We start from the raw sequence: 26165 nt of genomic DNA, 5'->3' as shown, positions 1-26165 counted from the left end.
CTAACCCATTACCTTGTGCATAATATGTACAGTGGGGTCACATCATGTACACATTTAACTTCTACTAGTTCAATTGTAAACATTTGGCAAAAAAGAAAGTAAAAAAACAATCTAAATACAGGTTGATCCTGCCCACAATTCTCTCATAAGCATCTTGCAGTGCTCAGAGTGATTCTGATGCTTAAGGTTATAACACAAATTTTTCAATCTGTGTGCTCCCTAAGCAAGTCAGGTGCTTAATCTGATGCACAACTGGAAAAAAGAGTAATCTGTTCCATCACTGGAGGAAAAAATAGTTGGGTTGAACTTAGTAAGACAGTCCTTTAAGATAGTACCATACTGAATTACATATATGATTTAAAAGATTCTTGACTATGTGTGGTTTTCATCTTACTCAGTGACTTTAGAATTTAAACCTGGTATAAAGCAAGATTCCACGAGATTAATTCATTATTCATTGAAAAAAAAGTATGATCATGTGAGGGAAAGAGAAAGAAACAAAGGCTGGAGGTTGACTCTGGTAGAATTTCATAACAAGAAGACATCTGAAGGAAACCATGGAAATGTCCAGTCTGAAGACCAATAAAGGTCATAAATGTGGTTCAATCTCAAGACCAAGGCAAGGATCTGTTGAGGGAGCTAGTGACTGGGGGACTCTGTGGTTGTTAGCAGCACAAATTGGTATCAAAGGAAATTTGGAGGAATGTAGCCATCATTACTTAGGATTGGGGCAAGATACTAGAGAACATTAAAGAAAACAAGGCAATCAGAGATTAACTTAGAGGATTAACTTAGAGTGTATTGAGGAAAGCATAACTTCTGGTTTGGGGGACTTCCAACTACTGCTACACTGAGGTCTAAACAGAAAAGAGAACATGTTGCTTATCTCACGCTCATATTCTTCCTGCCTTAAGAGGAAAAGGTGTAGCTTCTATTTTTTAGGGCTTACTCCTTCAGAGATGATTGTAACTACCTTTTTCTTACCTTCTAGTGTACATGATTGCTTGTTTTTTTAATTCGTCTGATGACATCAGGTTCTCCATTTGCAATGTTTACTTTGAAAACAGGCAGAGACATCTTTCAGTGTCTCTTATTTTCTACCAAACTTCTATTTCCTTATCATCCATTTACTTTACTGAAATGACACTCTCAGTGGCCACTCAGAATGTCTACAATGGAATTCCTCATTTCTCTCCTTCCTCTACCCCCCACTCCCTGAAATTAAGATTCACTAGCTGATCTATTTCTGTCTGGCACCATTCTTCCAGTTTCCCAAGCTGTATCCTCACTAAGACATTTGATTCATTCTAATCTAGTGTTACCTTTTGACTTTCCCTTTGAAATGCCTCTCAGATCACTCCTTTCTTCTGTCAAATAACCATTTACCTGGCTTATTTGTCTATCTTCAGACATTTCCTCCTGTAGTGTTAATAGATGTTGAGTAACCTTCCTAATGTCCTAACTGTCCAAACCATTTTCAGTGGTTTCCCTGTACCTGTTAAATGAAGTGCATCCTCCAGTGACAGGTGTTTATGGCCCTCCTCTACCCAGCCGCCCAGCCCTATATTCAGGCTCAGCTCAGGTCCCTCACCACCTGGCTCTTGCACCTGCCATGTTCTTTCCTATTTTTGCTTAGTCTCTTTCCTCTCCCTTGCTTAGAAGGCCCTTCATCCTCCTCTCTGAAATCTATATCCTAACCCCAGAGCCCAGCGTACAAAACTGCAGGCCTTCTTGATCACTCTAGCCCACTGTTCCGGTTTGCTAATGCTGCCAGATTGCAAAACACCAGAAATGGATTGGCTTTTATAAAGGGGGTTTATTTGGTTGCACAGTTGCAGTCTTAAGGCCATAAAGTATCCAAGGTAATGCATCAACAGTCGGGTACCTTCACTGGAGGATGGCCAATGGCATCCGGAAAACCTCTGTTAGCTCGGAAGGCACATGGCTGGTCGTCTGCTCCAAGTTTTGGTTTCAAAATGGCTTTCTTCCAGGACGTTCGTCTCTAGACCGCAGGTCCTCTTCAAAATGTCACTCTCAGTTGCTCCTGGGGCGTTTGTCCTCTCTTAGCTTCTCCAGAACAAAAGTCTGCTTTCAACGTCTGTCTTCAAACTGACTGTCATCTGCAGCTCCTCTCTCAGTTTCTGTGCATTCTTCAAAGTGTTCCTCTTGGCTGTAGCAAGCTTGCTCCTTCTGTCTTAGCTTTTATAGTGCTATAGTAAACTAATCAAGGCCCACGCTGAATGGGCAGGGCCACAGCTCCATGGAAATTATCCAATCAGAGTTATCACCCGCAGTTGGATGGGACGCTTCTCCATGGAAATTCAAACATTCCAACTTAATCAACACTAATATGTTTGCCCCCACAAGATTGCATCAAAGAACATGACTTTTTCTGGGGGACGTAAAAGATACAAACCGGTATACCCACTTAACCTCTTCCTTTTCTAAATTCCCATGAAACTGATTGTGTCTTCCTCTCCCATCTTTATACATCTTCTTTCTTTTCTTTCTTCTTTTTCAAAGTCATATTGCATTAGATGGGACCTCTAGCACAGCATAGAATGGTAGCAGTGTTTCTGATTTAGTGAAAATGTTCCTAATATGCACAGAAGGTTTCCTTTATCCTTTATCAAATTCCCTTCTGTTCCTAGTTTGCTAAGACAGTTTGTTTTTTTTGTTTCTGTTTTGTTTTATTTTCACTATGAACAGATGTTGAATTGTATGAATTGTCTATCCATGTCACTTATCTTGATACTTAAGCCCACCTATTAACATCCTCACTTGTCTGGAATCGACATTCTTGTACATCTGGTCATCCAGAAGTAAATACAAAAAAAACTTCGGCACGTTATTCACAAAACCCAAAGGCCCCATAGGAGAGGCAGCACTGTCCACAGGCTTTCACACGCCATCACTTCACCATTAAATGAGATCCGATTCTAGTGAAGGAGACACTAATGAAAGGGAAAAGAGAAAAATAGAACTTTACAAGTGTGTTGGTTTGGATGTATTATGTCGCCCAAAACGCCATTATCTTTGATGCAGTCTTGTGTGGGCAGGAAATGTATTGATGTTGATTGGTTTGGAGATTTTCGATTGGATGGTTCCGTGGAGATGTGATCACTGAACTGTGGGCGAGATCTTTCATTGGATAATTTCCATGGAGGTATGGCCCCACCATTCAGCATGGGCCTTGATTAGTTTACTGGAGCACATATACGCTCAGACAGAAGGAGCAAGCTTTGCTACAGCCAAGAGGGACACTTTGAAGAGTGCACAGAAGCTGAGAGAGTAGCTGCAGATGACAGACAGTTTGAAGATGGCCATTGAAAGCAATCTCTTGCTCTGGAGAAGCTAAGAGAGGACAAACACCCCAAGAGCAACTATGAGTGACATTTTTGAGGAACTGTAACTTAGAGAGGAACATCCTGGGAGAAAGCCATTTTGAAACCAGAACTTTGGATCAGACGCCAGCCAAGTGCCTTTCCAGCTAACAGAGGTTTTCCAGACACCACTGGCCATCCTCCGGTGAAGGTACCTGATTGTTGAAGACTTACCTTGGACACTTTATGGCCTTAAGACTGTAACTTTTTAACCAAATAAACCCCCTTTATAAAAGCCAGTCCATTTCTGGTGTTTTGCATTCCAGCAGCATTAGCAAACTAGAACAAGGCAGATGGCTTTTTTTGCCTGCTTGCTTGACGTTAGCAGAGCTGTATAGCACCAGACAACCCTATATGCCTGAGAGTTCCTGAGGTGTCTCTGCATTATAGTACGATTAATTAGCTGATGTTAACAGTGAGGGGCGAAGAAAAAGCTAAATTCCATCCAGAATCTTCTGTTTTAGAAGTCATAGGAGTATGTAATACACTGTTGAAGGTTTCCATTAAAATAGCTTGATGATTTCATGTTTAACCCTTTCATGCCATATTTGTCTCCCTGGCTAGAAAGTCAACTTGTGAGTGGAACCAAGTACACCTGGTACTTCTTAGTGTGCTCCCTGTTGTTCATTGCCATTATCTGGAAACTCAACCAACAGTTATCGAATCTAATTACCAGATGTAGATATTTAAGACAAGAGAGATAAAAGGCAAGCCACAGGGGCTGAGGACAGAGAGTCCTTAGCATGTCTTAAGATACCTATACAACACTGGACTTGAGGATGAAAATTCAGGTAAGAAGACGGCAGCTGAACTATGTCTCAGGAAGGAGTTTTTTTTGTTTTCTTTTGTTTTTCTGTTTTTTTTTTTTATTAAATTCAGTTTTATTGAAATACATTCACACACCATACAGTCATCCATGATATACAATCCACTGTCCACAGTATGATAACATAGTTATGCATTCATCACCACAATCTATCTCTGAACATTTTCCTTACATCAGAAAGAACCAGAACAAGAATAAAAAACAAAAGTGAAAAAAGAACACCCAAATCATCCCCCCATCCCACCCCGTTTGTCCTTTAGTTTTTATCCCCATTCCTCCACTCATCCATACACTAGATAAAGGGGGTGTGATCCACAAGGTCTTCACAATCACACTGTCACCCCTTGTAATCTACATTATTATATAATTGTCTTCAGGAGTCCAGACTGCTGGGTTGGAGTTTGGTAGTTTCAGGTATTTACTTCTAGCTATTTCAGGAAGGAGTTTTAATCCCTCTTCCCCTTTTCATTTCTTTTAAAAATGGGTAATATGGAAACTAGAAACTGACACTGGGCCAACTCACAAATGATTTTCTCTTCCCTTGTCAGTACTGAATACTCCCACCCTTTGGCCTGTTAAGATCCACCACATCCTTTAGCATACTCTAGGAGATGATGCATACCCCACCCTATCAAGAATCTCTTCCCTATTTACTCTCTGGAGGCGTTCCTCGGAAGTAATGAAACCAACCAAGCCACACGGTATCTACAGAACTGCTTAACAGGATCAGCATGAAGAATGGTAGAAGGCAGTGAGCAAATCTCAGCAGAGTCAGCAACACTACAAACCCTGTTCCAGTTTGGAAGAGTACTTTATTTCCATCAGGAAGGCCTAGCAGGTTAGATGGTCATTTAACTCCCTTCTGATGGCTTTCAGTCTTATCCTCCCCCATTTCTGTGCAACTTTACAGTAGAGTTGCTGAGTAGGCCTTTGCTGGCCTCAGAACTTCTGATTCAAGCTCTTCAGAACAGACAGGAGTCACACCTTCCAGGTGACCTGAAGTTGTACCTAAGTACTGTGGAATCCAGATTTGTTCTCCTATTTAATCTATTAGTGAACTGAGTCACAGGATGTTTACTGATTTCATACGGGGAGCCCAGCACACAAACTTCTAGGTCCCTGTCCTGATCAGAACATTATGTTGCTTCTTGGGAATTAGATGAGGAAGGTCTCATATGGTAACTTATATTGAAAGAAAATAATAGTGGAGCCAGATTGGCTTCCCAGGTGGCCAGTTACAGAAGCAGTTACTTTCAGTGAAAGAAAGACAATGTGACACCTTCCTAAAAAAGAAAAATTAGTGGAGACAGATGTCCAGACATGTGGAGAGGAGAGAAGAGAGCCTTAATAGCTAGTTAAATTGTCTTCAGAGGAATAGACATTTTAACTATGACGGTCATTCCTACTTTTGACTATTTTGAGGTGTTTCAAAATTTAATAAGATAGAACTATAAATACTAACTTCGCTCCCTGAAGTGTGCCCATGATTTTGTGGCTCTTGATCTTGGAAAACATCTGAGTTTCCACCTGGCATTTTACATTGTTGGGGTTTTTCAGATTCATTACCCAAAGTATTTTCTTCATTGCCGTCCTCTTACATCAAGATATCCTATTGGTTTATTTGGGGCTTTCTTGATAATCTTTATGTTCGGAGGAAACACTTCCTGATTGTGACTATTCCTAGGTCAAATCATTGTTGGATTTGCCAAGAACTAAGAAATTTGTAATGCTTTTGTTTAAACTCAGTCAAAAAACACTTCTGAGTGAATTTTGCTAGGGTCATTATTTCAGATGGTTGCTAAATTAGCAGAAAGCTGTGAATCATTGCCCTTGATATTTCATACGTGTTCATTACACACTATGTTAGGCTGAGTTTAGGGCTCTCAAGGACCTTTATTTCTTCGCTTTCTTCTCTTCTTGTGGTTTTTAATACCATCAACATGACTCAGATTTCAGTTTTCCTTTTCCCCCCAGCCTCCCTTTGTTGGTTTATTGCTTTTAACTCTTAGTGTTCTCTGACATATTTACCCCTTTTACTGTCATCATCAATCACCTCTTTGTTTTAGCAGGACCGTTCTTTGTGATCTATCTCTAGTTCTTGAGTACCTGAGTTTGGTATTGAGTCATTGAGTCTTGGCTGCCCTCTTCCCACACCCATGCTTGACATCCTCCAACTTTCTCAAGGCCCCTCTATCCCCACTCAGAGAAATTTTACCTGTCTTTCATGGCCCACTTGATATTCAGTGGAAAAGTTCTTAACTGACTTGTCAGATTAACGTAGGCAGCTGGTAAGCTGATCCCTAGTTGCCCATGCTTTACTCACTCACACCAGTTGTCATATGCTTACCAAGGGTCAGTTGGGATGTTTTCAGACTTGTTTATGCTGGTTATACTGGTTAATGTAATGATGTAATTTTATTAAATCAGATACAGATGAACCATGAATGACAAGAACTGTGTCTATGAAAACTAAGGTGAATGCTTTGGAAAGGGAAGTTACTTTAAAAAAGAAATGACATTGAATTAGGCTTGGGCAAGATAACTATAGAAGACTAACTAAAGAAATGGGGGAATCCTAAAATCTGGGAAGATTCTGTACTTACTGCTTCAAAGAGTGATTCTGCCTCCACTTCAGAGAAACTGGAAATTGTAGATGATGCATTCATTATAGGTGAATTTTAAGCAAGGAAAATGGCATAGAACTCTAGTCGACAGGAAAGATCTTGTTGGCCCTCTATCAAATAAACAGTGTCTCTATTTATTATAACAAATGATGGTTGGCTTGGACATTGAGGGGAAAAGGTCATAACGGAAGTCATAATAACCGTATCTTTACTACTTTTGGATTATCGATTTTAAGTGATATCTTTTGGCTTTCGTTTGTTGAGGGTGAGGAAATCAGTGTTATAGTCCCTCCCTCCTCCTTTCCCTCTTCCTTTCCTAATTTTTGTTAGCGCTAGCATTTCTACATTGTGAAGGCGTATAGTGTTGATATTCTGTCCCCTGGTCCCACTTTAGTCTTAGCTTTATAGTTAAATAGATTCAGAGCTCACCACCAGTCTTTTAGTCATATTTTTTTCCATCATCCCTTGCTTGGCAGTTTTTTCTTTTGTAGATTCCTCAAGAGCAAGATATCTGGAAACAATACTTCTCATTCTATTATTCTTTTTTTTTTTTTTTTATATATAGGGAACCTATTGATTTTTAATGTGATAATATTGAGATATATTCACATAACTTATAATCATCCAAATTGTACAATCAGTTGTTCACAGTATCATCATATAGTTGTTCATTCATCACCACAATCAGTCTTTGAACATTTTCATTACTCAAAAAAACAAAATAAAAATTAAAATACAAAAGAGCATCCAAAACATCCCATTCCCCTCCTCCCCCTCATTGTTCATTTACTTTTTTTAAATACAGTTTTATTGAGATATATTCACACACCCTACAGTCATCCAGCATACAATCAGTGATTCACAGCACTATCATACAGTTGTGCATTCATCACCAGAATCAATTTTTGAACCTTTTCCTTACTCCAAAATAAAAATAAAAGCAAAAAAGAACACCCAAATCTTTCCATTCCCTCCATCCCACCTATTCTTCACCTAATTTTTGTCCCCATTTTTCCACTCATCTGTCTATACACTGGATAAAGGGACTGTGAGCCACAAAGTTTTCACAATCACACAGTCACACTGTACAAGCTACATAGTTATACAATCGTCTTCAAGAATCAAGGTCACTGGGTTGCAGTTCAACAGCTTCAGGTATTTCCCTCTAGCCATTCCAACACACTAAAGACTAAAAAGTGGTATCTATATAGCACATAAGAATACCCTCCAGAGGGACCTCTGGACTCCATTTGAAATCTCTCAGCCACTGGAACCTTATTTTGTTTCATCTTTCCTCCCCTTTTTGGTCAATAAGATTTTGTTAGTCCCACAGTGCTGGGTCCAGGCTCGGCTCCAGGAGTCGTTTCCCGTGTTGCCAGGGGGATTCACACCCCTGGGTGTCATGTCCCACGTAGGGGAAGGTAGTGTGAGTTCACCTGCCGAGTGGGCTTAGAGAGAGAGGGGGCCACATCTGAGCAACAAAGAGACTCTCTGGGGGGGACACCTAGGCACAACCGTAAGTGGACTTAGCCTCTCCCTTACAGCAACTAGCCTCACAAGGGAAAGCCCCCAGATCGAGGGCTCGGCCCACTAAATGGACAGTCCTCAATGTTTGTGGGAATATCAGCAATAATCCAGGTGGGGACGTCCAACATTTCCGCATTTCTCCCCAGTTCCTTGCGGAGCCTCGCAAATACACTTTTTTTTTTTTTTTTTTTTTTTTTTTTTTTCCTTGTTTGTCTTTTTTCTTTTTTTTTTTTAACTTTCCCTTCTTTTTTCAAATCAACTGTATGAAAAAAAAAGTTAAAAAGAAAACAAACATACAATAAAAGAACATTTCAAAGAGACCATAGCAAGGGAGTAAGAAAAAGACAACTAACCTAAGATAACTGCTTAACTTCCAACATGTTCCTACTTTACCCCAAGAAAGTTACATACTATAGCAACATTTCAGTGAACTTGTTCCTACTACATCCATCAGAAATTAACAGACCATAGTCATTTCTGGGCATCCCCAGAACGTTAAATAGCTTATCTGTTCTTCTTGGATTATTGTTCCCCCTTCCTTAATTGCTCTCTACTGCTAGTTCCCCTACATTCTACATTATAAACCATTTGTTTTACATTTTTCAAAGTTCACATTAGTGGTAGCATATAATATTTCTCTTTTTGTGCCTGGCTTATTTCGCTCAGCATTATGTCTTCAAGGTTCATCCATGTTGTCATATGTTTCACCAGATCGTTCCTTCTTACTGCCGCGTAGTATTCCATCGTGTGTATATACCACATTTTATTTATCCACTCATCTGTTGATGGACATTTGGGTTGTTTCCATCTCTTGGCAATTGTGAATAATGCTGCTATGAACATTGGCGTGCAGATATCTGTTCGTGTCACTGCTTTCCGATCTTCCGGGTATATCCCGAGAAGTGCAATCGCTGGATCGAATGGTAGCTCTATATCTAGTTTTCTAAGGAACTGCCAGACTGACTTCCAGAGTGGCTGAACCATTACGCAGTCCCACCAACAATGAATAAGAGTTCCAATTTCTCCACATCCCCTCCAGCATTTGTAGTTTCCTGTTTGTTTAATGGCAGCCATTCTAACCGGTGTTAGATGGTATCTCATTGTGGCCTTAATTTGCATCTCTCTAATAGCTAGTGAAGCTGAACATTTTTTCATGTGTTTCTTGGCCATTTGTATTTCCTCTTCAGAGAACTGTCTTTTCATATCTTTTGCCCATTTTATAATTGGGCTGTCTGTGCTATTGTCATTGAGTTGTAGGATTTCTTTGTATATGCAAGATATCAGTCTTTTGTCAGATACATGGTTTCCAAAAATTTTTTCCCATTGAGTTGGCTGCCTCTTTACCTTTTGAGAAATTCCTTTGAGGTGCAGAAACTTCTAAGCTTGAGGAGTTCCCATTTATCTATTTTCTCTTTTGTTGCTTGTGCTTTGGGTGTAAAGTCTAGGAAGTGGCCTCCTAATACAAGGTCTTGAAGATGTTTTCCTACATTATCTTCTAGGAGTTTAATGGTACTTTCTTTTATATTGAGATCTTTGGTCCATTTTGAGTTAATTTTTGTGTAGGGGGTGAGGTAGGGGTCCTCTTTCATTCTTTTGGATATGGATATCCAACTCTCCCAGCCCCATTTGTTGAAAAGACCATTATGGCTCAGTTCGGTGACTTTGGGGGCCTTATCAAAGATCAGTCGGCCATAGATCTGAGGGTCTATCTCTGAATTCTCAATTCGATTCCATTGATCTATATGTCTATCTTTGTGCCAGTACCATGCTGTTTTGGCAACTGTGGCTTTATAATAAGCTTCAAAGTCAGGGAGTGTAAGTCCTCCCACTTCGTTTTTCTTTTTTAGAGTGTCTTTAGCAATTCGAGGCATCTTCCCTTTCCAAATAAATTTGATAACTAGCTTTTCCAAGTCTGCAAAGTAGGTTGTTGGAATTTTGATTGGGATTGCATTGAATCTGTAGATGAGTTTGGGTAGAATTGACATCTTAATGACATTTAGCCTTCCTATCCATGAACATGGAATATTTTTCCATCTTTTAAGGTCCCCTTCTATTTCTTTTAGTAGAGTTATGTAGTTTTCTTTGTATAGGTCTTTTACATCTTTGGTTAAGTTTATTCCTAGGTACTTGATTTTTTTAGTTGCTATTGAAAATGGTATCTTTTTCTTGAGTGTCTCTTCAGTTTGTTCATTTCTAGCATATAGAAACATTACTGACTTATGTGCATTAATCTTGTATCCCGCTACTTTGCTAAATTTGTTTATTAGCTCTAGTAGGTGTATCGTTGATTTCTCAGGGTTTTCTAGATATAAGATCATATCATCTGCAAACAATGACAGTTTTACTTCTTCTTTTCCAATTTGGATGCCTTTTATTTCTTTGTCTTGCCGGATTGCCCTGGCTAGCACTTCCAGCACAATGTTGAATAACAGTGGTGACAGCGGGCATCCTTGTCTTGTTCCTGATCTTAGAGGGAAGGCTTTCAGTCTCTCACCATTGAGTACTATGCTGGCTGTGGGTTTTTCATATATGCTCTTTATCATGTTGAGGAAGTTTCCTTCAATTCCTACCTTTTGAAGTGTTTTTATCAAAACGGATGTTGGATTTTGTCAAATGCTTTTTCAGCATCTATTGAGATGATCAATTGATTTTTCCCTTTCGAGTTTTTAATGTGTTGTAATACATTGATTGTTTTTCTTATGTTGAACCATCCTTGCATGCCTGGAATGAACCCCACTTGGTCATGGTGTATGATTTTTTTAATGTGTCTTTGGATTCGATTTGCAAGTATTTTGTTGAGGATTTTTGCATCTATATTCATTAGGGAGATTGGCCGGTAGTTTTCCTTTTTTGTAGCATCTTTGCCTGGTTTTGGTATTAGATTGATGTTAGCTTCATAAAATGAATTAGGTAGTGTTCCATTTTTTTCAATGTTTTGAAAGAGTTTGAGTAAGATTGGTGTCAGTTCTTTCTGGAAAGTTTGGTAGAATTCCCCTGTGAAGCCATCTGGCCCTGGGCATTTATTTGTGGGAAGATTTTTGATGACTGATTGGATCTCTTTGCTTGTGATGGGTTGGTTGAGGTCTTCTATTTCTTCTCTGGTCAGTCTAGGTTGTTCATATGTTTCCAGGAAATTGTCCATTTCTTCTACATTATCCAGTTTGTTGCCATACAGTTGTTCATAATATCCTCTTATAATTTTTTTAATTTCTTCAGGATCTGCAGTTATGTCACCTTTTTCATTCATTATTTTGTTTATATGGGTCTTCTCTCTTTTTGATTTTGTCAGTCTAGCTAGGGGCTTGTCAATCTTGTTGATCTTCTCAAAGAACCAACTTTTGGTGATATTTATCCTTTCTATTGTTTTTTTGTTCTCTATTTCATTTATTTCTGCTTTAATCCTTGTTATTTCTTTTCTTGTACTTGGTTTAGGATTGGTTTGCTGTTCATTTTCTAGCTTCTTCAGTTGATCCATTAGTTCTTTGATTTTGGCTCTTTCTTCCTTTTTAATATATGCGTTTAGTGCTATAAATTTCCCCCTTAGCACTGCTTTTGCTGCATCCCATAGGTTTTGGTATGTTGTGTTCTCATTTTCATTCGTCTCTATATATTTAGCAATTTCTCTTGCTATTTCTTCTTTAACCCACTGATTGTTTAGGAGTGTGTTGTTTAACCTCCAGGTATTTGTGACTTTTCGAAGTCTCTGATGGTTATTGACTTCTAATTGTATTCCATTGTGGTCAGAGAATGTGCTTTGAATAATTTCAATCTTTTTAAATTTATTGAGGCTTGTTTTATGTCCCAGCATATGATCTATTCTGGAGAAAGTTCCGTGAGCACTAGAAAAGTATGTGTATCCTGGTGATTTGGGATGTAATGTCCTGTAGATGTCTGTTAAATCTAATTCATTTATCAGATTGTTTAGGTTTTCAATTTCCTTATTGGTCTTCTGTCTGGTTGATCTATCTATAGGAGAGAGTGATGTGTTGAAGTCTCCCACAATTATTGTGGAAACATCAATTGCTTCCTTTAGTTTTGCCAATGTTTCTCTCATGTATTTTGTGGCACCTTGATTGGGTGCATAGACATTTACGATTGTTATTTCTTCTTGCTGAATTGCCCCTTTTATTAGTATGTAGTGGCCTTCTTTGTCTCTCAAAACATCCCTGCATTTGAAGTCTATTTTATCTGAGATTAATATTGCTACACCTGCTTTCTTTTGGCTGTAGCTTGCATGAAATATTTTTTTCCATCCTTTCACTTTCAGTTTGTGTCCCTGTGTCTAAGATGAGTCTCTTGTATGCAACATATTGATGGTTCATTTTTTTTGATCCATTCTGCGAATCTATATCTTTTAATTGGGGAGTTTAATCCATTTACATTCAACGTTAAAACCGTGAAGGCATTTCTTGAATCGGCCATCTTATCCTTTGGATTATGTTTGCCATATTTTTCCCTCTCTCTATTAATATCCTTTATTGTACCCATACCGAATCTCTTTAGTACTGAACCTTTCTCCAAGTCTCTCTGTCCTGTCTTTGTTTCTCTGTCTGTAGGGCTCCCTTTAGTATCTCCAGTAGGGCAGGTCTCTTGTTAGCAAATTCTCTCAGCATTTCTTTGTCTGTGAAAAATTTAAGCTCTCCCTCAAATTTGAAGGAGAGCTTTGCTGGATAAAGTATTCTTGGCTGGAAATTCCTCTCACTCAGAATTTTAAATATATCGTGCCACTGCCTTCTTGCCTCCATGGTGGCTGCTGAGTAGTCACTACTTAGTCTTATGCTGTTTCCTTTGTATGTGGTGAATTGCTTTTCTCTTGCTGCTTTCAGAACTTGCTCCTTCTCTTCTATGTTTGACAGTGTGATCAGTATATGTCTCGGAGTGGGTTTTTTTTGGATTTATTCTATTTGGAGTTCGCTGAGCATTTATGATTTGTGTATTTATGTTGTTTAGAAGATTTGGGAAGTTTTCCCCAACAATTTCTTTGAATACTCTTCCTAGACCTTTACCCTTTTCTTCCCCTTCTGGGACACCAATGAGTCTTATATTCGGACGTTTCATATTATCTATCATATCCCTGAGGTCCATTTCGAGTTTTTCAATTTTTTTCCCCATTCTTTCTTTTATGTTTTCATTTTCCATTCTGTCATCTTCCAGGTCACTGATTCGTTGTTCAACTTCCTCTAGTCTTGTACTATGAGTGTCCAGAATCTTTTTAATTTGGTCAACAGTTTCTTTAATTTCCATAAGATCATCCATTTTTTTATTTAGTCTTGCAATGTCTTCTTTATGCTCTTCTAGGGTCTTCTTGATTTCCTTCATATCCCGTACTAGGGTCTCATTGTTCATCTTTAGTTCTTTGAGTAGCTGCTCTAGGTGTGTCTCTTCTGGTCTTTTGATTTGGGTGCTTGGGCTTGGGTTATCCATATCGTCTGGTTTTTTCATATGCTTTATAATTTTCTGTTGTTTTTGGCCTCGTGGCATTTGCTGATCTTGATAGGGTTCTTTTAGGGTTTGTAGACCAGTTGAAGTCCTTATCTCTAATTTATCAGATCTACAGCTTCGTGGAGTACACTTTCTCTAACTAACCAGCAGGTGGCGTCCACGAGCCACCTGTTCTCCACAAGCCAGATCTCCCCTGCTTAGCCTTTTTGGTGAGTGGGGGAGTGAGTCTTGTGGGGCCCAATTGGTGTCCCAAGCTTGCGTGTGTAGTTGGTGTTGCCTGCCCTGTATGTGGGGCGTGTTTCTGGGCAGTCGGGGAGGGGGGGTGGCCCTAACAATCAAATCTCCCTGATGATCCTAGAGTTTTAAAGCTACTGCAATAGTCTAATCCTTCAGTTCAGTCCTGCCACAGTTTGTCTCTGCCACTGACCCACAAGTCTTTGGTATTGGCGTATGGCTCCTGAGACTTGCAAGTGGGCCCCTCTTCCAGGCTGTGCACCCCGGGTCCTCTGTTGAGGGATGACTGTGCTATGTCGCAGGTGAGTGCCGTCCCCCCAGGGCAGTTCTGGGCTGCTGGGCTGTGTTGGGAGGCTCCCAGTCTGCTCAAATGATGGCTGAATGGGGCTCTGTTAATTCACACTGCTCCCCCTTCCCAGCTCTGGGACATTCAGCTGAGGTTGCAGGGTCGCAAATACACTTTTACTCTCTGCCCACATCACTCTGGGATATATCGGGATTTCACCTCAGCCTGTACAAACTTCCAAATCCCATTTCCCGTTCAAGATCTATGCACCTATGTTGTTCAAACAAACTGATCATACAAGTTAAATTATCTGGCGTGCTACAGAAAATATAGATCCTCCACCAAATAAATATTTCCTCCCTTGGTCTCACATAAGAGTTGTAGTTTTAAAACCCAGTTAGTATCATCCTTTACCCTTGGGCCTGATTTGCCTTAGTCCTAACCAGATCCGCTTCATTCATATCTCTAATTGAAGTCTGAACTCTTTTTCAGCTCTTTTAACAGTTGCTTTATAGGGTAATACTGACATTCATAGCTGCCAAGCTCTAGCTCCAAGTCTCAGGAGTCACACAGATAGCCAAAGTTCCAGAGACTGACCAAAGGAGCCCAGCATCTCAGGATTTAGAGATAACCATTACAACTCAGGAACAGATGTGACTGCTGTAAGAGCTTACAATCTAGGGACCATTACAATAAATGGGAACCTATTGATTTTTAAAGAGATGTCAGACATAGCAACCAAACTCAACGTGTGGACCTTATTTGGAGATTGTTTCAAACAAACTGTAAGCAAAACAAAACAAAACAAAAATTTATGGCATTTATAAGACAACTGGAAATTTTACTTCACTAGATATATTAATTTTTTTAGGTATGATAATGATATGGTTTATTTTTTTTTAATCATCATTTTATTGAGATATATTCACATACCACGCAGTCATACAAAACAAATCGTACTTTTGATTGTTTACAGTACCATTACATAGTTGTACATTCATCACCTAAATCAATCCCTGACACCTTCATTAGCACACACACAAAAATAACAAGAATAATAATTAGAGTGAAAAAGAGCAATTGAAGTAAAAAAGAACACTGGGTACCTTTGTCTGTTTGTTTCCTTCCCCTATTTTTCTACTCATCCATCCATAAACTAGACAAAGTGGAGTGTGGTCCTTATGGCTTTCCCAATCCCATTGTCACCCCTCATAAGCTACATTTTTATACAACTGTCTTCAAGATTCATGGGTTCTGGGTTGTAGTTTGATAGTTTCAGGTATCCACCACCAGCTACCCCAATTCTTTAGAACCTAAAAAGGGTTGTCTAAAGTGTGCGTAAGAGTGCCCTCCAGAGTGACCTCTCGGCTCGTTTTGGAATCTCTCTGCCACTGAAGCTTATTTCATTTCCTTTCACATCCCCCTTTTGGTCAAGAAGATGTTCTCCGTCCCACGATGCCGGGTCTACATTCCTCCCCGGGAGTCATATTCTACGTTGCCAGGGAGATTCACTCCCCTGGGTGTCTGATCCCACGTAGGGGGGAGGGCAGTGATTTCACCTTTCAAGTTGGCTTAGCCAGAGAGAGAGGGCCACATCTGAGCAACAAAGAGGCATTCAGGAGGAGACTCTTAGGCACAAATATAGGGAGGCCTAGCCTCTCCTTTGCAGCAACCGTCTTCCCAAGGGTAAAACTTATGGTAGAGGGCTCAACCCATCAAACCACCAGTCCCCTATGTCTGTGGTCATGTTAGCAACCTCTATTATTCTTGGTTGACTACTGACTGGGTGTAAAATCCTTGGGTCGCATGTTCTCACTTTGAAAATTTTATAGTTGTTATTTCTTTGTATGCTAGCATTGAATTTTAATGTGGAAAAATGTAAAGATTTTTGTTCTGTTCTCCTTTTAAGTGATTTGTTCTTTTTGCCTGGCTGCAGAAATCCAGAAACCTGATCTAAAAGGTATATCTGGTGCTTACTGTTCTAGGTCAGTTTTCTCTTGGATTCAATGTGGAATTTTGATATGTAGATCAAAGTCCTCTTTTATTTCAGGAATATCTTGAATTATATCTTTATGTGATCTTTATGAATCTTTACATACTTGTTCTGTTCCTTTGTCATAGTTTTCTTTTATCTATATGTTGCATGTCCTTTGCTGTCTTCTGTAATTCTCATTTTCTATTTCCATTTTATTACTTGCTTTTTCTCATTTCTCTCCTCTTTGTCACTTACTGAGTTTTTGCAGTCTTTTCTCCTTTGTGCTCCTTCCAGTTTCACCTTCATTTCTGTGATAGTTTTTTCCTTCTGTTTCTTTCTACTGCCGCCTTCTACATCTCGTCTTGTTGTCTCCCTACCTCTACCATAAGCTCTTGCATTTCTGCTCTGAGCTCTTGCTTCGTAGAGACAACCATTTCATCAAGTTTTATTTTTTAATTTTGCAAAATATTTTATTACAATCTTATCTACTCCATGGCAGCATTTTTCCAGTTGATGGTCTTAATCTGCCATTTGGTTTTCCTGTTTCTTTCCTAATTTTTTTCTTGTATCTTTATATAGTTCCTGTGCTGACTTCTTTTTTATAACTCATCATTAAATAGGTGAGTTTTGCAGGGATCAGCTATTTGCAGAATGCTTGTTTGGGGAGGTGCCAAGACTGTGTTCCAGGTTGACTGCAGTTGTTCTCATGATTTAGGGTTCTGTGTGAGTTCATTTAGCCTTTATTTCTACCCTGCCAATGGACATAGAGATCCATGAGATTTTCCGCCATGCAAAGGCTGTCTTCTCCACTGGCACAGAGACCAACTATATCATACAGATATAGTCTGTGTGGTTTCTCATTTAGCCCCAACTCTAGGTTCAAGGAAGTTTCTGTCTTCCAAAAAAAAAGGAATTTGTTTAGTCCCAGAGGGTGTGTCCTTCACCTACAAAACATGTATTTTTGCTGTTCTTTCTGAGATGTAGAGCTCCTGTGAACTCTCTGTAGCAGCCTTTTTCCTTTTCTTTCTATGAAGGAAAGGAGCCCTTGCTTGAGTCTCTGCTTTTGACAGCTCTTCCACCTGTTTTGGGGCCTGGGATTTTGGTTTTCTTCTAGTTTTGTTGAAAATGGAGTTTGCATTTTTATTTTATTTCTTTTTCTCTTTTGTATTTAGAGCACATTTTGAGTAGCATTTAAAATGTGACGTTATGCTGCAGTTTTCAAACTAGAAGTATTAACTGACTTTTTGTATTAACCAACCACTTGTCCCCATGACATCATGTATTAGACCTTTTACTACACCACCTCCTCCATAAAGCCTCCACCGCACTGTCACCCATCTTCTAAACCACTAAAACCCAAGAATATACTATTCAGGTTTATGAAAAGCCATTCACTCATTCAGCATGCCTATTCTGCACCAGACGTTGTTCTAGGGCTCAGGGATAAAGCATGGAATAGTTCACACAAGAACTTTGACACATCAAAGACAAGTCTTAAAATGATTCCATATGGGAAAATAGTTTGGCAGTTTCTCAAAAAGTTAAACATAGAATTACCCTGTGACCCAGCAATTCCATTCCTATGTATATATTCAAAAGAATTGAAAGCATAGACTCAAACAGATACTTATACAGCATAGCAGCAATGCTGAACACAGTAGCATTGTTCACAGTAGTCAAAAGCTGGAAAAAAGTCCAAGTGTCCACCAACCAATGAATGGATAAACAAAATGTGGTATGTACATACAATGGAATACTATTCAGCCATAAAAAAGGATTGGTGTTCTGATAAATGCTACAACATGGATGTACCTTGAAAACATGCTAAGTGAAATAAATTAGACACAAAAGGACAAATATTGTATCATTCCACTTATATAAAATCTAGAATAGACAAATTCATAGAGAAAGAAAGTAGATTAGAGGTTACCAGGACCGGGTACTTGGGGGAGAAATGAGGAGTTAATTGCTTAACAGGGACAGAGTTTCTGTTTTGGGTGATGAAAAAGTGTTGGTAATGGATGGCAGTGATGGTAACACAGTATTGTAAATGCAATTTTTTACCACTAAATTGTACACTTAAAAATGGTTAACATGGCAAATTTTATGATATCTATATATCTTGTCTCAATTTAAAAAAGAGATTCCATGTGGACTAGGGGATAAGGGATGAATAGGGTGGAAAACACAGTTTGGGATTCTGAGGAAGCTTGAGACAGACCTAGATTCAGTGCTCAATTCTGCTTTATTGACCTTTCCATGGGTCAGTTTCTAGGTGTTTTCCACGTTATCTCATTCAGCCCTACCATAATCCTGGAGGAAGCCAAAGCACCCAATAACACCCTTTGCCAAGATCACCCAATAACAGCAGAACTGGAACTTAAAACAAATTATGTCTAACTTCAAGGCCTGTGCTCTTAGACATCACTTCACTGGCTCCAGTGTAGCCTGGCACCTCTACCACTGATTGAGTGTGTTGTGCCCGGGGCCTTGTAGAAATCCCTTGTGAGGTGGATGGGCCAGGGGATTAGGTAACTGAGTTGTAGATCAGGACCTGGTATCATGCTGACTACTCTGCTGCTGCAGGAAAGCCTGCAAGGTTTCCTTTTGGTCTACACTCTACCTACCACAGAATGCTCTGACCCTTCTTGTTTTTGCTTCCGCTTCAGGTGCACTACATCCTTCAGGAGGTGGTGATGGGTGGGATGGTATTGGAAACAAACATGAATGAAATTGTGGCTCAGATTGAAGCTCAAAACAGACTGGAGAAATCTGAAGTGAGTAAGCAGCTGTACTCCTGTCCTGACTGGTTAAAGATCTGGCAGAGGAAGGAAATGAATACATGTGTTGGTTTGTGTCGCTGTGGAACCTTGGGGAAATGTTTTATACTTATCTTCTTTCTTCCTTGAATCCATCAAAACTGATTTATTTGAAGGTCAGCCCTGAAAATAAAACAGGTAGGAATGAGTTTGGAAATTTCCAACTTTCGGGATAGAAGTATGACTGAAAAAGCCAGATGGCAGAAGGTAAACAGCTCTGGCTTGGTACGTTATGGCCCGTGTTTGTAGTTTATAATTCCTCCTATCAAAGCCACACATTCCCTGGAGAGACTCAGAATCCCCTTCTCCAATTCCAGTGTGTTTTCCTAGTTTGTGTACTGTATGAATCTGTTCTCCCAGCAGCCATTTCTAATGGTGCCCCTCAGACCTCAGAGTTGCCAATTTCCTTATTTCCAGTTAGCCTTATAAAAAGCTACAGTACAGTTTGGGCTGGGTTTGAAAATAACATACCCCAGTCCACCCCCACATGGTTCTGGGCTTTCTACAGATGCTTACAGTAAATTCCATCCCATCCCCCTGAGGACTTGCCATCCCCATCTTCAGCCTTACTGGTAGGCAGAGATTACAAGCATACACCTTAATACATGGCAAAAATTGCAGAATGGATTACCATTTTAATTATCTAAGTGTCTTCAAGAGCTTCATTGCTTTGTGTAACAGAACTTGATCGTGCAAAACCAGGAATTCTTTCTGTGAGGACTGGCAGTCCTGCTGAAGAAGATTTTCCAGACCACAGCTATTGTGGCAGCTATAGTTCCTTTAGAAACGCAGGCTGGGAAGCTTCCAGGAATAGTAAGTGAGTCAGAGGCAAGGGGTCAGGAAACCAGTGGAAATGGAGGCTTGCTGAATGCGGGTGGAATTGGAGTCAGTATCCTGAAAGTAGTCAATGAATTGAGAGTGTCTTAACTTCTCCCCTTCTCTGTACACAGTGGGAGTGAGCCTGGGCTGGAGGCTGACCGTGGAAGCCTTTCCCCTCTGTGTCTTGTTACCAGTCCCCCATGTCTGTGGGCTCCCTCCTCCTCCTCCCATGTGTCATGGCTTCCCATCTTGTTACCACATGATACTTCCAAAGCCAGCTCTTTTCCATCTCACATTATTAGTTGGCAAGCAGTTGACCTAGAGCTGTGACATTCCTTTTCCTTTTAAGAATTTCCCTGGGACTTTGCACAGGTCTGTAACAGTCTTCAGACTCTTGAGAAAAGGGGTTTTTTGCTTTGCTTTTTTTCATAACCTTTTAAATGCCCCAGTACTTCACATGACTTAGGTAAACCATCTCAGATGATTTCAGCCAGCATTTATTGAGCACCTACTGTGTGCCAGGCACTATTGGATGCATCAGTCCCAACAGAGTTTGCATCCCTGTATAATCCCCATCTATCCTCAAGACTGCATTGTTGGCTACCTTTAATGAATAAGAAGGATAAGTGAAAACTTGCATAGTGTGTTCTCAGTTTGAACTTTTTCCAGGCCACCTTCACCTGTTTCCCTTAAGCGTTAAGCAGGTGACACTGAGAATTTGTCACATACCTACCTCTCATCTCTCCCCAGGGTGGACTCTCTGCAGCCCCTGCCCGGGCTGTGTCTGCTGTGAAAAACATCAACCTGCCTGAGATTCCTCGGAACATCAACATTGGCGAGCTCAACATCAAAGTCCCCAACCTATCCCAGTTTGTCTGAGGGTTGAGGCTTCGGCTTAACTGGAGTCCTTAAAACAAGCAAAGCCAAGGAAGTCCTGAAACGGAACCCATTTTGAACATCAGAAGAATCAAGCCTCAGGACCATGACCCTTTGGGGGAAACTGTTTGTCATGGAATAGGGAAGGAATTATTCGCTGACACCATTAGGATGTGCTCAGTTCTCACGTGTGCAGCCATGCTGTTATCAGATACATATGGCCACTGCAGAAATGAGCAGTCTGGCTTCCTCAGGGGTAGTTAGAGTTCCCAAGCCACTTGCACTCTTTCTTTCTTATGTGTAGTTGCTCCCAGGAATTGGTGACTCTACTGAGCAGCCACCCTGTTTCTGAGAACCCACCACTAGCATTGAGCACCCTCTCTGACTAGAGTCTTCTTCCTTAGCACCACATGCTTCTGAGGTGCTGTGGCATTGACTTGCTGACTAGATGCCATAAGTAGAAAAGGGATGACCGTTCACATTTCAGGGAGTGGTGAGTGGCAAGTGAGGGCTAAATTTTATGAAAACCAGAGTCACCCGAGCTCTACTATGGTGGTTATACCCAGAATCCTTTTGTATAACCAAGTTTTCTGATTACCACCTTCTAAAAAATATGTTTCCCCCACTGGCATAAACCCAACTCTGTTCTCAGGGGTGATTATGTGCAGGACACAATCCAAATCATAAACCTGGGTGCATGCCCACCCTGTTCCTGCTAGTAGGGAAGAGCACACACATACACACACACCCCCCACAACCACCTCTCCAACATAGCCAGAGAACTCCTTCCCTCATGTCTGTAGAAGGTAAAGCTGACAACATATAGAACATCTCAGAATTATGATTCCCTCTGGTTTGAAATACATTCTCCTCTCGGGGAGTACGAGGCTCAGTTGTTGTGTTATGAATGATGAGATTCCTTCAAACCAGAAACTCCCCACTTCTGTAGCATGAGAGCCTGAGCTGGGCTGAGCAGTTCTGGGCCTGGCATGGGGGGGCGGGGGGGAGGCGGGAACATGGGAGGCATGCTGGCTGAGACTGGTGGCTGTCCTGCATCTTTTTCTCTGTGTGAAAAGTGTCCCTCCCTGAGTTCTGCTTGTGGGCACACCCTATTCCCCTCAAGTGACATTCTTTCTTAGCTTTGGATACCTGTAGATGTGTACATGTGATACAGGTCTTAATTCCTGTGGTTAATTTAGAGCTAAAAAGGGCCTTTTGCTCCCATGCTGCCTGTTAGGCCAGGTCTCGGGTTCAGTGTTGAGCTGCCTTGAGATTAGGGAGTTGACGCTGCCTTCACAGTAGAGCTTCCCAGCCCAGGGCCCTCTCGGCCAGGGCCCCAGACTGCTCCCTCAGGCCTCTGAATGCTGTCTCAGTGTGCGTCATGTATTAGGGTCACCGCTTTTCCTATTTTTGAACAGTGCTTCCTATGGTTTGTGCCCATCTCTCCCTGCAGTCCCTCGTCCTCAATCTTCCAGTACCTCTGTGGCAACTTTAGAGATGGGGCAGTGTTAATCAGAAGGTCAGCCTCATGTGTTGGAAGAGGGAAATGTAGGTGAATATATCTGATCTCAGAACCCCTGATATCATTCTTATAAAGGTTTAAGTTTTTTTCCAGACTCTTCAGCACAGTCCCAGAAAGTTCCATGGTCTTTCATTCTCGTTTGCTGAGTGTGAAATAGGAACAAAGGAAGGAAACCAATGTTTATTTCACACCTACTATAAAGTGGCATGAACAAGATCCTTCCACATACATTATCTCATTTAATCCTTAAAGAAAACATTATTATCCCTATTTTGCAAATGAAATAAGTAAGACTCAGAGAGGTCAACTAACTTGCTTTAGGCCGCAGAAGACTAAGATTTGAGGTTTTGCCTGCCTAACTCCAAAGTCCATTTGTCTTAACTGCTCAAGATTATCTCTCCCAGTTTTATCATGCTCTTTTTTCAAAATAAGGAAACTGAATCTCAAAGAGGTGAAATTGCATCTCACATGCTGTGATAAAAACAGTTTATCTAGTGACAATCAACATAGAGTGTAAGAACTGCAGGGAGATGAGGAACCAAAGCACAGGATGTTAAGTGCTGTGTCCAGAGTCACAAAGCTAGAGCCAAATCAGTTTTCTTGAGTTTGTTTTGTGGCTTAATGCAGTGCTGCAGGGCTGCCATGTGCCCTGGATTTCCTGGCATGGTCTTACCTGTCAGAAGCCGATGGTTCTCAGCAACCATTGACTGGTTCCAACAATGGACATCCAGACAGCACCCCTCACACACCTCTTCAAACGGTATAAAACGTTTAGCCTGGTTTTTGATTTGGAAAACCCTATCCTTTTGGACAGACCATAACAATTGCTCATTAACCACTTGGGGTTTTAATCTCTCTTATTTAATGAGTTGGCCTTTTGAGGAGAAAGGTACAGGTTTAGGTGCAGAGAGATATAATATGAAATAGGGGCTGGCTTTGGATTTTCTTTGGAAGTCCTTGGCACTGAGGACTTCCTAAGGTAGTAGAGAATACTGGTGTTGATGCTCACCACCTCTGGTAAAATTCTAAAATTCATCCATTATGCAATTTCTAAGTGCCTGTTGAGGGGGAAGCTCAGTTCTAGGCACTGGAGATTGAGAGGGAAATGAAGCTGTCTACTGACGATCTCTAAAAGGGTTCTCGGATTGCTGGGATATGGGGGAAGTCTCACAGCCTGAATTTGTGGAGACTGGGGTCAGTAACTGCATGATACATGGAATATTTAAAGAACAATAACCATAAATTTCCCACCCCTACCATACCCCATCTCTGAATAGTCCCCTTTCCCTCTTGGCCTGTCCATGGTCTCATGCTTGTCACGTTGAGAGTTAGGTCAGGCTACACTGGCTCTGGAGTCCTCTCAAGTCCGTTTTTATTCAGGCTTTTGCCACTCACAGAACCAGCCCTTCCTCCCTCTCCACCACTGGGAGCCAGCTAGCAAAGCCCTCTACCCCCAGCTTCAGGAAAGAAGACCCCAGGGAGCACAGCTGAAAAGTAGGCTGCCAGCTAATCTCTTAACTTGTAGACCAGTCTTTAGTAGTAGGTTTCCTTAGTGTGACCATCTGTCCATGGCTTTTTAATTAGGATGCAGCAGTGATCAGTACATGGAGATAAAGATCAGGAGTGGGGTCCAAGTCCAAGTAGCAGCAACTAAGGTGGAAACCTATTAAGTATGAGATGAACCCAGAGGGGTGTGTCAGTTCCTAGCAAAAATCCTGATTTTCAATTCTTGAGTCTCTACATTGCCTGTGGACTCTTAGCCTAGTGGCCACACACTCACCTGTTCACCTGCACGTGGCAGTTGCTCAGAGAAGGTTGTTGAATGATTGCCTTCAAGGTTAAGATTTTGCCCTATTGGGAGCACAGAAGGGTGTTACATCTACAAGGTTCTGGCAGAAGTTGGCAGATATGAAAACAGGACCCTTTTAGGGAACTAGTTCCAAAAAAATGATTAATTCTTCCCAAAAGACTATTTAAATTCTTCCCTATTTCAATGGATTAAATTCACATTTTAAATAGGAAATATAGTCATGTAGTTCAAAATCCAAGATGATAAAAGGCTTTTCAGCAGAAGATTCCCACCCTGTCCTCCCAGCCACCCAGATCCCATCCCTGGTAGCAATCAGTATTTCTAATTTAAATGATTTTTTTTTTAAGTCCCTGGATTTTTATTACCAAAACTGAGGATGTATCTTCCTGAAAGTGTTGATTGTGTTCTGTTTGGCCTTGGTGGCTGGTCTTGGTGACTCATGCTGTTGTCTTCAAGAAGGAGGGGCTTGGTTGTCACTAGACCATCCCATACAGAATAGCAGCCTCCACCCTTTCTTCCTTACTCTGCCTTGCCTTTTTCCCTGGTACTCTGACATACTGTATATTTGGGTTTGTTTGTTTTTTTAATGATTGTCTGTTTCCCCCTCTTAGGATATAAGCTCCTTGAGGTCAGGGTATTTGATTTGTTCACTGCTGTAGTATCGCAGCTGCTCTGAACAGTGTCTGCTACATATCAATAAATAACTGTTGAATTGGTGAATGGTTGAGGCAAACAGCAATCCATTCTTACAGTAATTCATAGCTTCTGCTCTCCAGGATCGTGTACTCAGCACATTGGGAAAAACTTGAATAAAGGTAAAGGCATTGGGAGCAGGAAGTTGGGAAGGACCTGGTGAAGGCCTGTGGAGGCCGAAGGAGAGGAGAAAGGCAAAGCCGATGGTGAGGGGAGGAGCCCATGTTACTGGAAGACCGGTGGTGAAATTATTCAAGAGAAGAGGAGGTGGTTTGGAGGGGGCACTAATCTAGAGCTCTGTCTTGGACACGTTAGGTTTGAGTTGCCTAACATGGTGGGAGGGAGATGTCTACTGGGAACCTGTGAGTGGGCAGGAAAGGAAGTGAAAGTGTTGACGCTGCAGAGAGAATGGTTGAACCTGTGGGGGCGAGCTATATGGCCTGGGGATGAGAGGAGAGGGTTGAAGACAGCCTGTGGGCTGGGGAAGGGAGTGGAGAGTCTGGAGAGTGGAGTCACTTCAAGGCAAGGGAGAACTTTGGATTTTGAGGACTGAGAAGAGGTGATTTCTCTCTTGGGTTTCCAGTTGCCAGAGCTACGCCCCTCAAGAGAGTCAGAAATCAGAGACATTTGAAGAGATGATTTTTTTAAAATTCAGTTTTATTGAGATATATTCACATACTATACAGTCATCTATGGTGTACAATCAGCTGTTCACAGTACTATCATATAGTTGTGCATTCATCACCCCAATCTATTTTTGAACATTTTCCTTATACCAGAAAGAATCAGAGTAAGAATAAAAAATAAAAATAAAAAAGAACACCCAAATCACCCCCCCCCTCCATCCTGCCCTATTTTTCATTTAGTTTTTGTCCCCATTTATCTACTCATCCATCCATACACTGGATAAAGGGAGTGCGATCCACAAGGTTTTCACAATCACACTGTCGTCCCTTGTAATCTACATTGTTATACAATCATCTTCAAGAATCAGGGCTACTTGGGTTGGAGTTTGGTAGTTTCAAGTATTTATGAAAAGAGGATTTTAAGTGGTGGGAGCAGGATCCAGGCTGCAAGGTAGTTGGGTAAGAGTGTGTGTCAGAAATCCAGTTCTGCTTCATTCTACAGTCTTTGGAAAATTAGTTAACCTCTCTGTTTTCCCATCCATGGAAGAGGGTAACAGTAATTCCTGCCTCGTGGGGTTATTTAAGAATTAACTGAGATCATTGGTATGGACTATGAAGGGCTCAATAAACACTGCTGTTGTCAGTATTTTGCAGTGGGTTGAGGAGGAATGGGAGTTGAGGAAGTAGGTGCAGTATGTCAGAA

General features: G+C 40.9%; 1 protein-coding gene across 1 annotated transcript in view; it reads left to right on the top strand.

Moving 5' to 3' along the window:
• The window catches only part of AP3S2 (adaptor related protein complex 3 subunit sigma 2), a 79959-nt gene extending 55096 nt beyond the window's left edge, over positions 1-24863 (top strand). The window contains exons 5-6 of the mRNA XM_037833046.1: positions 18967-19074; positions 20686-24863. Of these exons, the coding sequence (XP_037688974.1) occupies positions 18967-19074; positions 20686-20814 (237 nt within the window). The 3' untranslated portion in view covers positions 20815-24863. The remainder of the gene's footprint in view (positions 1-18966; positions 19075-20685) is intronic.
• Positions 24864-26165: the final 1302 nt, after the last annotated feature.

The sequence above is a fragment of the Choloepus didactylus genome, chromosome 4 (genome assembly GCF_015220235.1).
Source record: "Choloepus didactylus isolate mChoDid1 chromosome 4, mChoDid1.pri, whole genome shotgun sequence".
Lineage (NCBI taxonomy): Eukaryota > Metazoa > Chordata > Mammalia > Pilosa > Megalonychidae > Choloepus > Choloepus didactylus.
Note: the sequence above shows the minus strand (reverse complement) of the source record. Positions and strands in the feature narration are given on the sequence as shown.